The sequence below is a fragment of the Natator depressus genome, chromosome 1, assembly GCF_965152275.1.
Source record: "Natator depressus isolate rNatDep1 chromosome 1, rNatDep2.hap1, whole genome shotgun sequence".
Taxonomy (NCBI): Eukaryota; Metazoa; Chordata; order Testudines; family Cheloniidae; genus Natator; species Natator depressus.
This window is the reverse complement of record NC_134234.1, coordinates 215,534,115-215,547,602: the sequence shown is the minus strand read 5'-3', so window position 1 is coordinate 215,547,602 and position 13,488 is coordinate 215,534,115. Positions and strand designations below refer to the sequence as shown.

Below are 13,488 nucleotides of genomic sequence, written 5' to 3'. Positions count from 1 at the left end.
AGAATTTTTCGGTTGATACCACCTCAGGTAGGTGGATTAACAACAGTGATGGGAGAACCCCTCCCGTGGATGTAGATAGTGTCTACACGGAAGTGCTACAGTGAAGCAGCTGCAGTGCTGCAGCTGTGTGATTGTAGCATTTTAAGTGTAGACATCAGGTTGCAGAGAGACGAGCTAAACAATAGCTCTGAGAGACTGATGAACTGCTCTATTCATGCAAAGAGGAAATGAACTAGGGAGCTTAATGATAATTTAAATGTTAACATTACATTTGTTCTTGCTGATTATTTGAGCAGAAACATCCAGCTAACTTGCTTCTCCAAGTGTGGCTGGCTATTGCAGAAGTAAGAGATGGAATAGACCTACTGTATTCAGACTGTGGTGTGCATTTGCAGCTCACAGTTTGCTCCCTGCTTCCAGAGTTCCTTGGAGGGGAGTCAACAAAAACTTAGGACAGGAAGAGAGTAGAAAACCAGTGTAGTGTGTGTGCTAGACAGGCTAAGCAGATCTATTTCTAAGCCATTGCAGAGTCAGGACGGAGAAGGAACAAGTCTGTTAGGACCACCTGAGCAAGCTTTAAAAGCAAGGCTTGCAGCCAGGACCAGCTCTAGGCACCAGCAAAGCAAGCATGTGCTTAGGGCAGCACATTTCCAGGGGCGGCATTCCGGCCATCCTTTTTTTCCCCCTGGTCCCGCTCAGTCAACCAGTGAGCCCCTGCGTGGGGCGGGGTGGCGGGCTCAGCGCAGGGGTCCTGGCCCGGGGGCGGTCTCTGCCCTGGCCCCCTGCTGCCGGGGGAGTGGCGTGATGTGGTTCCTCCCCCCTTGCCCGCCCCTGCTGCACGTGTCACAAGCAGTGGAGGAGCTGGAGCCGAGCAGAGAGGAGCCCGGGATCAGGGTAGGACCCAGGGCCAGTAAGGGAGCTGCTCCCCTGGGCAGCTCGGCGCTGGGCGGGCACCCCTGGTCCGCCCCCCCCCCCCCCGTGGCTGACCTGACCCCCAGCTGCTCTGTCGGTTACTGTCCCTTCTGCGGGGGTGGGGCCGGGTCTGAGATCGGGCTGGGGGCCCATGGGCGGGATGTACAGCCCTGAGCACCTCACTCCAAACACTGCTATAGCATTACGCATTCTTTTAACATTACCAGTATCAGTGGCTTCTGGTGAGCACAGTTTCTCAAAACTGAAATTACTAAAAAATTATTTGAGGTCCACCATGTCTCAAAATTGTTTGTCAGGACTTGCATTAATTTCAGTTGAAAGTACCATTGCAAAAAAATTAGATTTCACTGAATTATCAAAAGACTATGCAAGTATAAAAACCAAAAAAATTCAGTTCATATAAATTCTTTTAATTTAGGAGAAACTGGGCTCACCGGAAGACACTAACATTTTTCATTACAGTGTATAGTTGAACCCAAATGGTTTGTAATTGTAATTTTGTTAAAATTAAATGAATATACTAGTAGGAAATTGTTTTATTTCACTAACTATAAATTCTCTGTTTTCATTTTTTAAAAATTTTAAACAGTCAAACCCCCCCCCCCAAACAAAACAAAAAACATTGCAAAGTGCAAACATGTGTAAAAGCCCCCCCAGAAAGGGGGGCGGCCAAAAATTCTTTTGCTTGGGGCAGCAAAGAACCTAGAGCCGGCCCTGCCTGCAGCTTACTGTACTTGGTTCTGAAATGACTGGGAAGCCAGTGGAGGTATTTGGGCATGGTTCTGGTGGAAAGGCTCTATTTGTAAAGATTGAGTTTACTTCCTCACGAGCTCAGCGGGGCTGTTTGGAGAGATCACATAATAAAACCGTTATCGTCTAGGCAGCTCCAGTGTAATAAAGGAAACGGGAAGGGAAGGAATTCCCTAAGAAGCCCTGTGGGTGATGCATACCAAGAGTGCAGAGATCTGAGAATGTTTTGGAGAAAACGGGTAAGATGAGAGAAGATCATTATCTAAAGTCCGGGGAGTTGGAGGTTAAAACCACAGAGCTTCTTAACCCACCCTGCCCTAGAGAGGATCAGCACAGTCAGAGAGGGAGGAGTACTTAATAAAGATGGGACTTTCCTGTTCCCAGCCAAATATCCCTCCCAGCGCGGTGTGTCCGAAGGGACAGGATCTGCATCTCCAGTGTAAACAACACCCCTCCACTGACATGCAAAGAGCATGAATCCCCCGGGAGCAGCTGGGAGCGGTAAGTCGGGGCAGGGGCGTCTGTATTGGGGCAGGATCACAGCAGAGAAATAGCTTCCGGGGAGGAGGCAAGAAAACAGCGCAGAAACCAGGAATTGCTGCCCGTGGGAGCGCAAGGGAGTTGAAGCATGAACTGTGTGGCTGGAAAGAGATCAGATAGCAAGCATCAGGGGACAAAACCAGCATCTGGGGGTCGGTGCAGCTGCAGCCCAGCAAGGTCCCCGCTGCACCAGCCCCTTCAGGGGCAGCACATAAAAGGATCTGCCTAGTTTAGTTTAAAAAGGGGCATGGAATAAAGTCACTCAAGAGCCAACAGGGAGGTTCATTGGGATTTCCCTCAGGGAATATTTTATTATTGCTACTTTGTCCCAAGAGCATAGCCAATATTTGGGGCTTTGAAGGGTTGTTTCTCTTAGGAGGAGAAATAGATTATATGAATCAGCTATAGCCTCTGATACACTCCTGTTTAGTTACAAAGAATGTACACAAAGTCCTGGTTCCCTGCACATAGTAGGAACAAACAATAGCAGCCAATGTCCTTGCTCGGTTTTCAAGCCTGCTTTTCCAGCGAGTCCTGTGCCCCAGAGAGCTCTGTTTCTCTGCTCCTTCTCAGAGGCACTCTCACAATGGGTATTGGCTTTGGCACACACATAGCTTGTCAAAAGCAGTCCTCTAAGAACATAAGAATGGCCCTACTGGGTCAGACCAAGGGTCCGTCTAGCCTAGTATCTTGTCTTCTGACAGTGGCCAGTGCCAGGTGCCCCAGAGGGAATGAACAGAACAGGTAATCGTCAAGTGATCCATCCCCTGTCACCCATTCCCAGCTTCTGGCAAACAGAGGCTAGGGACACCATTCCTACCTACCCTGGCTATTAGCCATTGATGGATCTATCCTCCATGAATTTATTTAGTTCTTTTTGAACCCTGTTATGGTCTTGGCCTTCACAGCATCCTCTGGCAAGGAGTTCCAAAGGTTGACTGTGCATTGTGTGATTAAATACTTCCTTTTATTTATTTCAAACCTGCTGCCTATTAATTTCATTTGGTGACCCCTAGTTCTTGTGTTATGAGAAGTTGTAAACAACACTTCCTTATCTACTTTCTCTACACCAATCATGATTTTATAGACCTTAATCAAATCTCCCCTTAGCCATCTCTTTTCCAAGCTGAAAAGTCCCAGTCTGATTAATCTCTCCTCATATGGAAGCTGTTCTATACCCCTAATCATTTTTGTCGCCCTTTTCTGAACCTTTTCCAGCTCCAATATATCTTTTTTTAGATGGGGCTTCCACATCTGCACACACTATTCAAGATGTGGGCGTACCATGGATTTATATAGAGGCAACATGATATGGAGGCACTGGGTCGTGGTGGCTCTGACCAGCATCACCAACCTGTCCGTTAAAGTCCTGTCAGCGGTGCTGCTGAGCTAAGGCAGGATAGTTCCTACCTGTTCTAACACCGTGCTGCACCCCAGAAGTGGCCAACAGCAGGTCCGGCTCCTAGGCGGGGGGGGGGAGGGGGGGCACGGGGCTGTGTGTGCTGCCCCTACCCCGAGCACTGGCTCTGCACTCCCATTGGCCATGAACCAGCCAATGGGAGCTGAGGGGATCGGTGCCTGCGGGCGACAGCCACACGGAGCTGCTTGCGTGCCTCCGCCTAGGAGCTGGACTTGCTGCTGGCTGCTTCTAGGGCGCAGAGCGGTCCGCAGTGCCAGGACAGGCAGGAAACCTGCCTTAGCACCCCGCTGTGCCACTGACCGGGAGCTGCCTGAGGTAAGCCCGCACCCCAACCCGTGCCCCAATCCCCTGCCCCAGCCCTGAGCCCCCCCCAAACCCAGAGCCCCCTCCTGAACCCCAAACCCCTCATCCCTGGCCCCACCCCAGAGTCTGCACCCAGATCCCTGACCCCCTCCCACACCCCAACCCCCTGCCCCAGCCCAGAGCTCCCTTCCACGCCCTGAACCTCTCATTCCCAGACCCACCCCGCAGCCCTCACCCCCGCACCCCAACCCTCTGCCCCAGCCCTGAGCCCCTCCCACACCCCAAACCCCTCATCCCCAGCTCCGTTGGGTCATGGGTATTAACAATTTTCTTCAGCTGGGTTGCCAGAAAAAAAGTTTGAAAACCACCGCTCTAGATCCTGCATTTGCAATCAGCCCAAGGGAAATCCCTCCGACTACACAGTTTAACCCTGTTCAAGCTTTGCCATGCAACAGATTACCTTGGGAAATAACTGGAGGCAATAGAAGCTATCTCACTCCATGAAAGGGCTTATTTGCTTCTTTCCTTTAGCCCTGAAGAAGGGTAATTACCCACCTATTGATTTTAATCAGGTCTGTGATTGATCCGTGGATCAAAGACAGCTGGATGGTAGCCATTAACACCTCCCAGTATAACACTTAAATCTAGCACTCCCCACTGGATCCCCCACATGTTCAATTCATTATCCAGGGAAGCATATTATTATATTTTTAAGGTCAGGCTTGACAAAGCCCTGGCTGGGATGATTTAGTTGGAGATTGGTCCTGCTTTGAGCAGGGGGTTGGACTAGATGACCTCCTGAGGTCCCTTCCAACCCTGATATTCTATGATTCTGTGATTTAGTGACTGTGACCAGTATGTTTCTCTTGTTCTCTTTGGGCCAGTTCCTGGGTCCGTCTGCACAGTGGGCAATGGAGGAGTGTGTGAGCAAAAGTGGTTTAAAGTTCACCTTTGCACTCCCTGGATCCTGCTTCTGCCTCTGTGCAGGGCCCTCTCCTCCAGCAAAGAAAAGGGCCTGGGTTTAAAATCCTCACATTTTATTTGTAACCTGTATTCAAGCATTTAGTAATTCAGTTGCCCACCTGTTTTATTTCCCTGGATGCAGGGTTGCCGGTCCCCCAGACTGCTGCAATCTCTTAGATGGAACAAGGGAAAGAGCCATGTGTCCCCGATCTGCATGCCTCCATAGACAGGGAGCTCCCAAGGGGTGCCTATCCGGGTGAGGAATAAGTCAAAGCAACCCAGGAACCGTCAGTGGGTGAAATAAAAATGCTGGCATTTCAGCGAAGCTGTTGTGAGTTCGCCCGTTTCTGTCTTGTCGCATCCTATAGACCTGGTCAGGAATCTTCCATCAACATGGTTTTTCAACAAAAAATGCAGTTTGCACAAAATCAACATTTTCCAAGGGAAATTTTGATTTTGCAAATATCAATTTTTTACCAGACAAATCAAAATAAGATACTTCGTTTTGTGCTGGGTCAATCCAAATATAAACATTTGAGTTTGTTTACCAGGGTGCTAGCTTTTTGCTACTTTTATGTCTAAATCTTAAGCTTCTTCGTGGCCAGTTGTAGGCAGGAATACTCATCTGTGATCTGTTCTGCTGATTAATATTGTTATTATTCATTTATAGTATGGCACAGCCCAAAGGCCTCAATCAGGATTAGAGCTGCAGTTGTGCTGGGGGATGAAGACGGTCCCTGTTGCAGGGAGTTTCCAGTCCAAAGGATCCTCATCTGTGACAAAGAGCATGAACAATAATGTGCATTTATTTAGTCCATTCCATCCTAGAGCTGTGATGTTTGTCAGGGTGATTTTAGTGATAGGGCTTGTCTACACTTAAAAACATGACAGTGGCACCACTATAGTTGTGCTGCTGTAGTGCTTCAGTGTAGACATTACCTGTGCCAGTATGAGAGGTTCTCCTGTGGGCATAGGTCGTGCATCTCTCCCTGAGAAACAGTGAATCAAACTGTTGTGTTGCGGGCCACTTTAACATTAATCTGTGTTCTCCTGAGCTGCTGCAGTGCTTTATGGAAGTTGTAGTTCAGGTGTCTCATGCCACCATTCTCTTCTGTGGACCAGGCTCCCTGGCTGGACTGCATCTCCCATGATGCACCACAGTCTCCCCTCTGGTAGAACCACTGGAGTGCATCATGACTGCACGTCAATTTTCATGATGCATTGCAGTCATGAAACGTGTAGGCCAGCCAGGAATCCTGTCCCATAGAGGAGAATGGGTTATGCTACATGGGGGTGAACTACAACGCATCTGAAGTGCCACAGCAGCTCAAGCAGACACAGTTCAATGTGGAAGCGAGCTGAAAGGAAACATTTCCATTTGGTTCAACAAACCAAACCAAAACATGTTGATTCAGAACTGTCAAAATGTTTCAGTGAAAAATATAAAAAAGAAATGTTTAGACATTTTGGAACTGAAATTTTTTGGAACTTTTTGTTCTGCAAAAAATTTCAATATTTCTGCTTTTTCTTCCAGTTTGGGACAAATATCAAAAGATCTTGATTTCCTGCGGGGTGGAATTTTTGTTTTTCTATCAGACCTAATCTCAGTATTGTAGTCAGCAGTTAAAGCAGAGGCTCTCAACCAGGGGCATGCATACCCCTGGGGGTACGCAGAGGTCTTTTAGGGTGTACATCAACTCATCTGGATATTAACAGGCTACATAAAAAGCACTAGCAAACTCAATACAAACTAAAATTTCATACAGACAATGACTTGTTTATACTGCTCTATACACTATACACTGAAAAGTAAGTACAATATTTACATTCCAATTTATTTTATAATTATGTGGTAAAAATGAGAAGGTAAGCAATTTTTCAGTAATTGTGTGCTGTGACACTTTTGTATTTTTAGGTCTGATTTTGTAAGCAAGCAGTTTTTAAGTGAGGTGAAACATAGGGATACAGAAAACAAATCAGACTCCTGAAAGTCTGGAAAGGTTGAGAGCCACTGTGTTAGAGCAACTGGAAAGCAGATGCCAATTATGGTTTAACATCAGTCCTGACAGTCTGCCAGCATTCCCTCGCCTAACCAGTGTACTGTAGCAGAAACTTTCCTGTTTGCAAGTGTTGTATTGAGTTCTGAAGGTGATAAGGGCCATAGTTATTACTTTCTTCTATGGCAGTGAGTTCCATAGTGTGGGGCCAGCTTCTGGGAATGTTCTGGGGAAAGGTGTGACAGAGTGGGATATGTCTGTACCCAGTTGTGAGCTCCATTTTGTGTTTCAACGTCCATCTTGGATTGTAACCTCCATTGTGACCTTCACTTAATAGTAGAACCTCCAATTTGAATTAGAACATCCATTTTGTATTAGGGTTTGACACCTAGTTCAATGACAGTGGCTTTGTCTACACTTAAAACTTATGCTAGCAAAGCTGTCAGTCAGCGGTGTGAAAATACCACACACCCTAGCTGACATTGCTAGGCTGACAAAACTGCCAGTATAAACAAAGCTGTGTTATCAGAAGAGGGCTTCTGTCACTATAGCTAACATCGTTCAGGGAGATGGTGTTCCTACACTGGCAGAAAATCTCCTTCTGTCACCATATGCTGCATCTACACTAGGGGCTGGCATAGGCTGTGTAATGTAGACATAATCTATGGCTGAGAAGCCACCATAGAGCAATCATGGGCCATCGACTTTAGTTGTCTCTCAACTACTGGCCCACTGCGAGGGGATAGTGGACTCTCCACAGCAGCCTGACTCGGGGCAAGAGGCTGGAATTTCCCAGTTGGAGCACATGGGCAAAAAGAGTCAGAGGCTGTATTTAAGAGGGGAGGGCTTCTCTGAGCAAGCGGACCAACCACCGCCACATATCAGAAGCCTCTTGGCTAGAGAGTGAGGACAAGGCAGGAGGGTCTGCCTAGCCTGAAACACTGACCAGACCCTGGACTTGTGGGGTGAGATCAGAGTAAGAGAGTGAGGTGGAAGCATTTCAGGACTGTTTGTTATTTTGCGAAGATCTATAACTCTCCAGTGCTCTCTTAAGAGTAAAAGTGGCTGTGGTTAACAAGTGCCTTGGCTAAACCTGTAAGGGGGTTAACGGAGCAGCTCAGTGCCCACACCCAGATAAGGCTCTGAGGGCACATGTCAGGCTTGGTCGACACCTAAAAATTAGGTTGACAAAGCAACATCACTCAGGGCTGTGAAACATGTTGTGTCCTGTGCAACATAGCTAGGTCAACTTAACCCCACTGTAGAAGCAGCTAGACAGAAGACTTATTCGTCATCCTAGCCACTGCCTTTTGGAGAGGTGGATTACCTACACTGACAGGAAAAGTCTTACAGTCAATGTAGGAAGCAACTACACTATGGCAGTACAGTGGCAAAGCTGCAGTGCTATAGCTGTACCATTCCAGTGCTGACACACTCGAAGCAGCTAAGGGCTTGGCCTGGTTTGGGGTTTAAGACAGCTGCCTGCAGAGCCCCATATCCCTTGGAAGGATGGCAGACACGGCAGCTGGGACTGGTGATTAGTCACTACCCAGACCCGGGGGTTTAGAAGCATGTGGGATCCAGCGGTTGGGTCCGTTCATAACAGACTGGTGTCAGTCCAGAGAGAGGGATTGGTCCAGGTTGTGATAAAAAGCTCAGGTGATTTTTTTTTCTCCTGTTTTATGATCTTATCAAAGGGTCTAATTCAGCACCCATTGATGTGATTGGAAAGACTGCTTTTGATTTTGATGGGCTTAGGATCAGGCTGTAAAGTTTTCAGATTTGTGACAAACTCTTTGCGATTCCCTTGGCTGAGGCACCCTTTCCCTCAGACACAGGGATGAATCATGTCTCGATTCTCTGTTTATTCCAGCAGGTGATGGGATCATGAGTGAAAACGAGGAGGAGAATCCACAGCAGGAGGGTCTTCAGATAGAGGAACCAAGTGTAGCATCATCAGAAAAATCCAAAGGGAAAGATTCCCAGAGCCCTGACTGGGAAGATGACTATGAGGATGAGTGGGGGACAGAAAATCAGGAGAGAAACCTTCCAGGAAAGAAATGGGGTGAATCTCCTCCCCGAGAGAGAGATTTCAGGAAATTCAAAGACATTATTGCCCAGCAGAGGCCTCACACTGGAGAGAAACCTCATAAATGTCCCGACTGTGGGAAGAGCTTTAGTCGGAGATCAAACCTCATTCAGCACCAGAGGACCCACACAGGCCAGAGACCTTACAAGTGCCCCGAATGTGGGAAAACCTTCAGCCTGCGCTCGACACTTACAAGACATCAGCGAACTCATCTGCAGGAGAAGCCCTATAAATGCACTGAGTGCGGGAAGAGCTTCCGCCAGAGCTCAGACCTGATCACCCACCAGCGAGTGCACACAGGAGAGACACCTTACCGGTGTGCTGTGTGCGGGAAGAGCTTTGGGCGGAGCTCCAACCTGAGCCAACACCAGACCACGCACATGGGGGACAGACCCTATCAATGTGTTGACTGCCTGAAGAGCTTCCGGAGCAGTTCCGCCCTGGTGCAGCACCGGAGGAGCCACACGGGGGAGAAACCCTATCAGTGCTCTGAATGCAGGAGCTGCTTCCTGCAGAGCTCGGACCTGATCAAACACCAGAGGATCCACACTGGGGAGAGGCCCTACCAGTGCCCCGCCTGTGGGAAATGCTTCAGCCAGAGCTCCTCACTCACTGAGCACCAGAGGACACACACTGGGGAGCGACCTTACCATTGCACCGAGTGCGGGAAACGTTTTTGCCAGAGCTCCACACTCATCCAGCACCAGAGGATCCATACGGGGGAGAAGCCCTACAGATGCACCGAGTGCGGGAAAAACTTCTGCCGGAGCTCCAACCTGAATCAGCATCTGACAATCCACATGATAAAGAAACCTCATCGGTGCACTGACTGTGGGAGGGGCTTCAGTCAGCTCACTAACCTTACTATACACCAGAGAATCCACTCTGGACAGACACCCTAGGACGGTGGTTCTCAAACTTTTGTATTGGTGACCCCTTTCAGCAAGTGTCTGAGTGCGACCCCCCCCCCCTTATAAATTAAAAACATGTTTTAAGTATTTAACGCTATTATAAATGCTGGAGGTGAAGCGGGGTTTGGGGGTGGAGGCTGACAGCTCACGACCCCCCATGTAATAATCTTGCGACCCCCTGAGTGGTTATGACCCCCAGTTTGAGAATTCCTGCCCTAGGAGCTATGGGGACAGCTTCATGGACCTACCAGCACCAGAAAATACACTCCACACAGAAAGCATTGCTGGCTGTCTCCCTCCTGGATAGTGGCCTACTCCAGGAGGTTCAATTCAGGGAGGGATTAGGGATATCTTCCTCCACCTTTAAGAGCTTTATCAGCTGGACAATCTTGCAGAGAAGGATCTGATCTGTTCTGTTGCTTTTGCTCCATGCACTGCAGAGTGAAACCAATCAGGATCATGCCAGTTTCATTCTGCTGCTGGGGTACACTTTGTTATACAGTTGGGTTCTGCAGAGAGGGCTAGGTGGAAGAAAATGACAGGGAGGGTCAGAGACACACAGAAGCAAGTGGGAAGGTAATGTTGCTCAGGGCTGTTTCCAGAGACTAACTTTATCCTTGACGCAGCTCTCATGTAATATATACTATACCTTCTAGGGCAGATGTTGATAGATACATGCAGGCAGGGTATATTGGCTCCACATGTGCAGAACTACTACAAAGCAGTGTCTTACTGTAGCTTTCTCACATGCTATGGAGTGGACATTGACACACCAAGACGGCCACAGCCTGGGTTGGGAGAACACAGTATCTAGTGCCTGGATCCCTTGGGGAGAAGACTATGCCCTGGTCTACACTAGGAGTTGAGGTCGAATTTAGCAGCGTTAAATCGATTTAACCCTGCACCCGTCCACACGGTGAAGCCCTTTTTTTCGACTTAAAGGGCTCTTAAAATCGATTTCCTTACTCCACCCCCGACAAGGGGATTAGTGCTGAAATCGGCCTTGCTGGGTCGAATTTGGGGTATTGTGGATGCAGTTAGATGGTATTGACCTCCGGGAGCTATCCCAGAGTGCTCCATTGTGACCGCTCTGGACAGCACTCTCAACTCAGATGCACTGGCCAGGTAGACAAGAAAAGGCCTGCGAACTTTTGAATTTCAATTTCCTGTTTGGCCAGCGTGGCAAGCTGCAGGTGAGTGCAGAGCTCATCAGCAGAGGTGACCATGCAGAGTTCATCAGCAGAGGTGACCATGATGGAGTCCCAGAATCGCAAAAGAGCTCCAGCATGGACCGAACGGGAGGTATGGGATCTGATTGCTGTATGGGGAGAGGAATCCGTGCTATCAGAACTCCGTTCCAGTTTTCGAAATGCCAAAACATTTGTCAAAATCTCCCAGGGCATGAAGGACAGAGGCCTTAACAGGGACCCGAAGCAATGCCGTGTGAAACTTAAGGAGCTGAGGCAAGCCTACCAGAAAACCAGAGAGGCAAATGGCCGCTCCGGGTCAGAGCCCAAAACATGCCGCTTCTATGATGAGCTGCATGCCATTTTAGGGGGTTCAGCCACCAATACCCCAACCGTGTTGTTTGACTCCTTCAATGGAGATGGAGGCAACACGGAATCAGGTTTTGGGGACGAGGAAGATAGCTCACAGCAAGCAAGCGGAGAGACCAGTTTTCCCGACAGCCAGGAACTGTTTCTCACCCTGGACCTGGAGCCAGTACCCCCCGAAGTACCCAAGGCTGCCTCCCGGACCCGCCAGGCGGAGAAGGGACCTCTGGTGAGTGTACCTTTTAAAATACTATACATGGTTTAAAAGCAAGCATGTTTAATGATTAATTTGCCCTGGCATTCGCGGCTCTCCTGGATGTACTCCCAAAGCCTTTGCAAAAGGTTTCTGGGGAGGGCAGCCTTATTCCGTCCACCATGGTAGGACACTTTACCACACCAGGCCAGTAGCATGTACTTGGAAATCATTGTAGAACAAAGCATTGCAGTGTATGTTTGCTGGCATTCAAACAACATCCGTTCTTTATCTCTCTGTGTTATCCTCAGGAGAGTGATATCATTCATGGTCACCTGGTTGAAATAGGGTGCTTTTCTTAAGGGGACATTCAGAGGTGCCCGTTCCTGCTCGGCTGTTTGCCTGTGGCTGAACAGAAATGTTCCCTGCTGTTACCCACGGGGAGGGGTGATGGGCTAGCCACGTGGTGGGGGGAGGCAAAATGCGACCTTGGAACGAAAGCACATGTGCTATGTATTTAATGTTAACAGCAAGGTTTACCATGAAAGAGTGTATCCATTGTTCTATAAAATGTGTCTTTTTAAATATCACTGTTCCTTTGTTTCTCTCCACCAGCTGCATGTGTTTCAAGGATCGCAGGATCTTCTCCTTCCCAGAGGCTAGTGAAGATTAGTAGGCGAAAAAAACGCACTCGTGATGAAATGTTCTCTGACCTCATGCTGTCCTCCCACACTGACAGAGCACAGACGAATGCATGGAGGAAGACAATGTCAGAGAGCAGGAAAGCACAAAATGACCGGGAGGAGAGGTGGCGGGCTGAGGAGAGTAAGTGGCAGATTGAAGAGAGGGCTGAAGCTGAAAATTGGCGGCAGCATGATGAGAGGAGGCAGGATTCAATGCTGAGGCTGCTGGAGGATCAAACTAATACGCTCCAGTGTATGGTTGAGCTGCAGGAAAGGCAGCAGGAGCACAGACCGCCGCTACAGCCCCTGTGTAACCAACAGCCTTCCTCCCCAATTTCCATAGCCTCCTCACCCAGACGTCCAAGAACGCGGTGGGGGGGGCCTCCAGCCACCTAGTCACTCCACCCCAGAGGATTGCCCAAGCAACAGAAGGCTGGCATTCAATAAGTTTTAAACTTTTAAAGTGCAGTGTGGCCTTGTTCTTCCCTCCTCCACCACCTCTCCCGGTGCTTCCCTCATCCACCACCCCTCCCGGGCTACCTTGGCAGTTATCCCCCTATTTGTGTGATGAATTAATAAAGAATGCATGAATGTGAAGCAACAATGACTTTATTGCCTCTGCAAGCGGTGATCAAAGGGAGGAGGGGAGGGTGGTTAGCGTACAGGGAAGTAGAGTGAACCAAGGGGCGGGGGGTTTCATCAAGGAGAAACAAACAGAACTTTCACACGGTAGCCTGGCCAGTCATGAAACTGGTTTTCAAAGCTTCTCTGATGCGCCCTGCGCCCTCCTGTGCTCTTCTAACTGGTGTCTGGCTGCGCGTAACCAGAGGCCAGGCAATTTGCCTCAACCTCCCACCCCGCCATAAATGTCTCCCCCTTACTCTCACAGATATTGTGGAGCACACAGCAAGCAGTAATAACAATGGGAATGTTGGTTTTGCTGAGGTCTAAGCGAGTCAGTAAACTGTGCCAGCACGCTTTTAAACGTCCAAATGCACATTCTACCACCATTCTGCACTTGCTCAGCCTGTAGTTGAACAGCTCCTGACTACTGTCCAGGCTGCCTGTGTATGGCTTCATGAGCCATGGCATTAAGGAGTAGGCTGGGTCCCCAAGGATAACTATAGGCATTTCAACATCCCCAGTGGTTATT

General features: G+C 48.8%; 1 protein-coding gene across 5 annotated transcripts; it reads left to right on the top strand.

The window, feature by feature from the left end:
- Positions 1-1,677: 1,677 nt before the first annotated feature.
- Positions 1,678-12,914, top strand: LOC141975183 (uncharacterized). Of its 5 annotated transcripts, none has more exons than XM_074935446.1 (4): positions 2,048-2,184; positions 5,052-5,165; positions 8,783-11,688; positions 12,268-12,914. In XM_074935446.1, exons 2-3 carry the CDS (start codon positions 5,087-5,089, stop codon positions 9,895-9,897), a joined length of 1,194 nt encoding a protein of 397 aa, XP_074791547.1. In that variant the 5' UTR covers positions 2,048-2,184; positions 5,052-5,086; the 3' UTR covers positions 9,898-11,688; positions 12,268-12,914. The 5 variants fall into 5 exon arrangements, with proteins under 5 accessions (XP_074791563.1, XP_074791556.1, XP_074791547.1 ...); XM_074935437.1 differs by having other exon boundaries at positions 8,780-11,688; XM_074935428.1 differs by lacking the exon at positions 2,048-2,184 and adding an exon at positions 3,826-3,958 and having other exon boundaries at positions 8,780-11,688.
- The last annotated feature ends 574 nt before the right edge of the window (positions 12,915-13,488 follow it).

Excerpts from the sequence above, each read along its gene's own strand:
- LOC141975183 (XM_074935437.1), top strand. The coding sequence starts at position 5,087 with ATGGAACAAGGGAAAGAGCCATGTGTCCCCGATCTGCATGCCTCCATA. Across the intron at positions 5,166-8,779 it reads CCCAAGGGGTGCCTATCCGG|CAGGTGATGGGATCATGAGT; the intron begins GTGAGGAATAAG and ends TGTTTATTCCAG.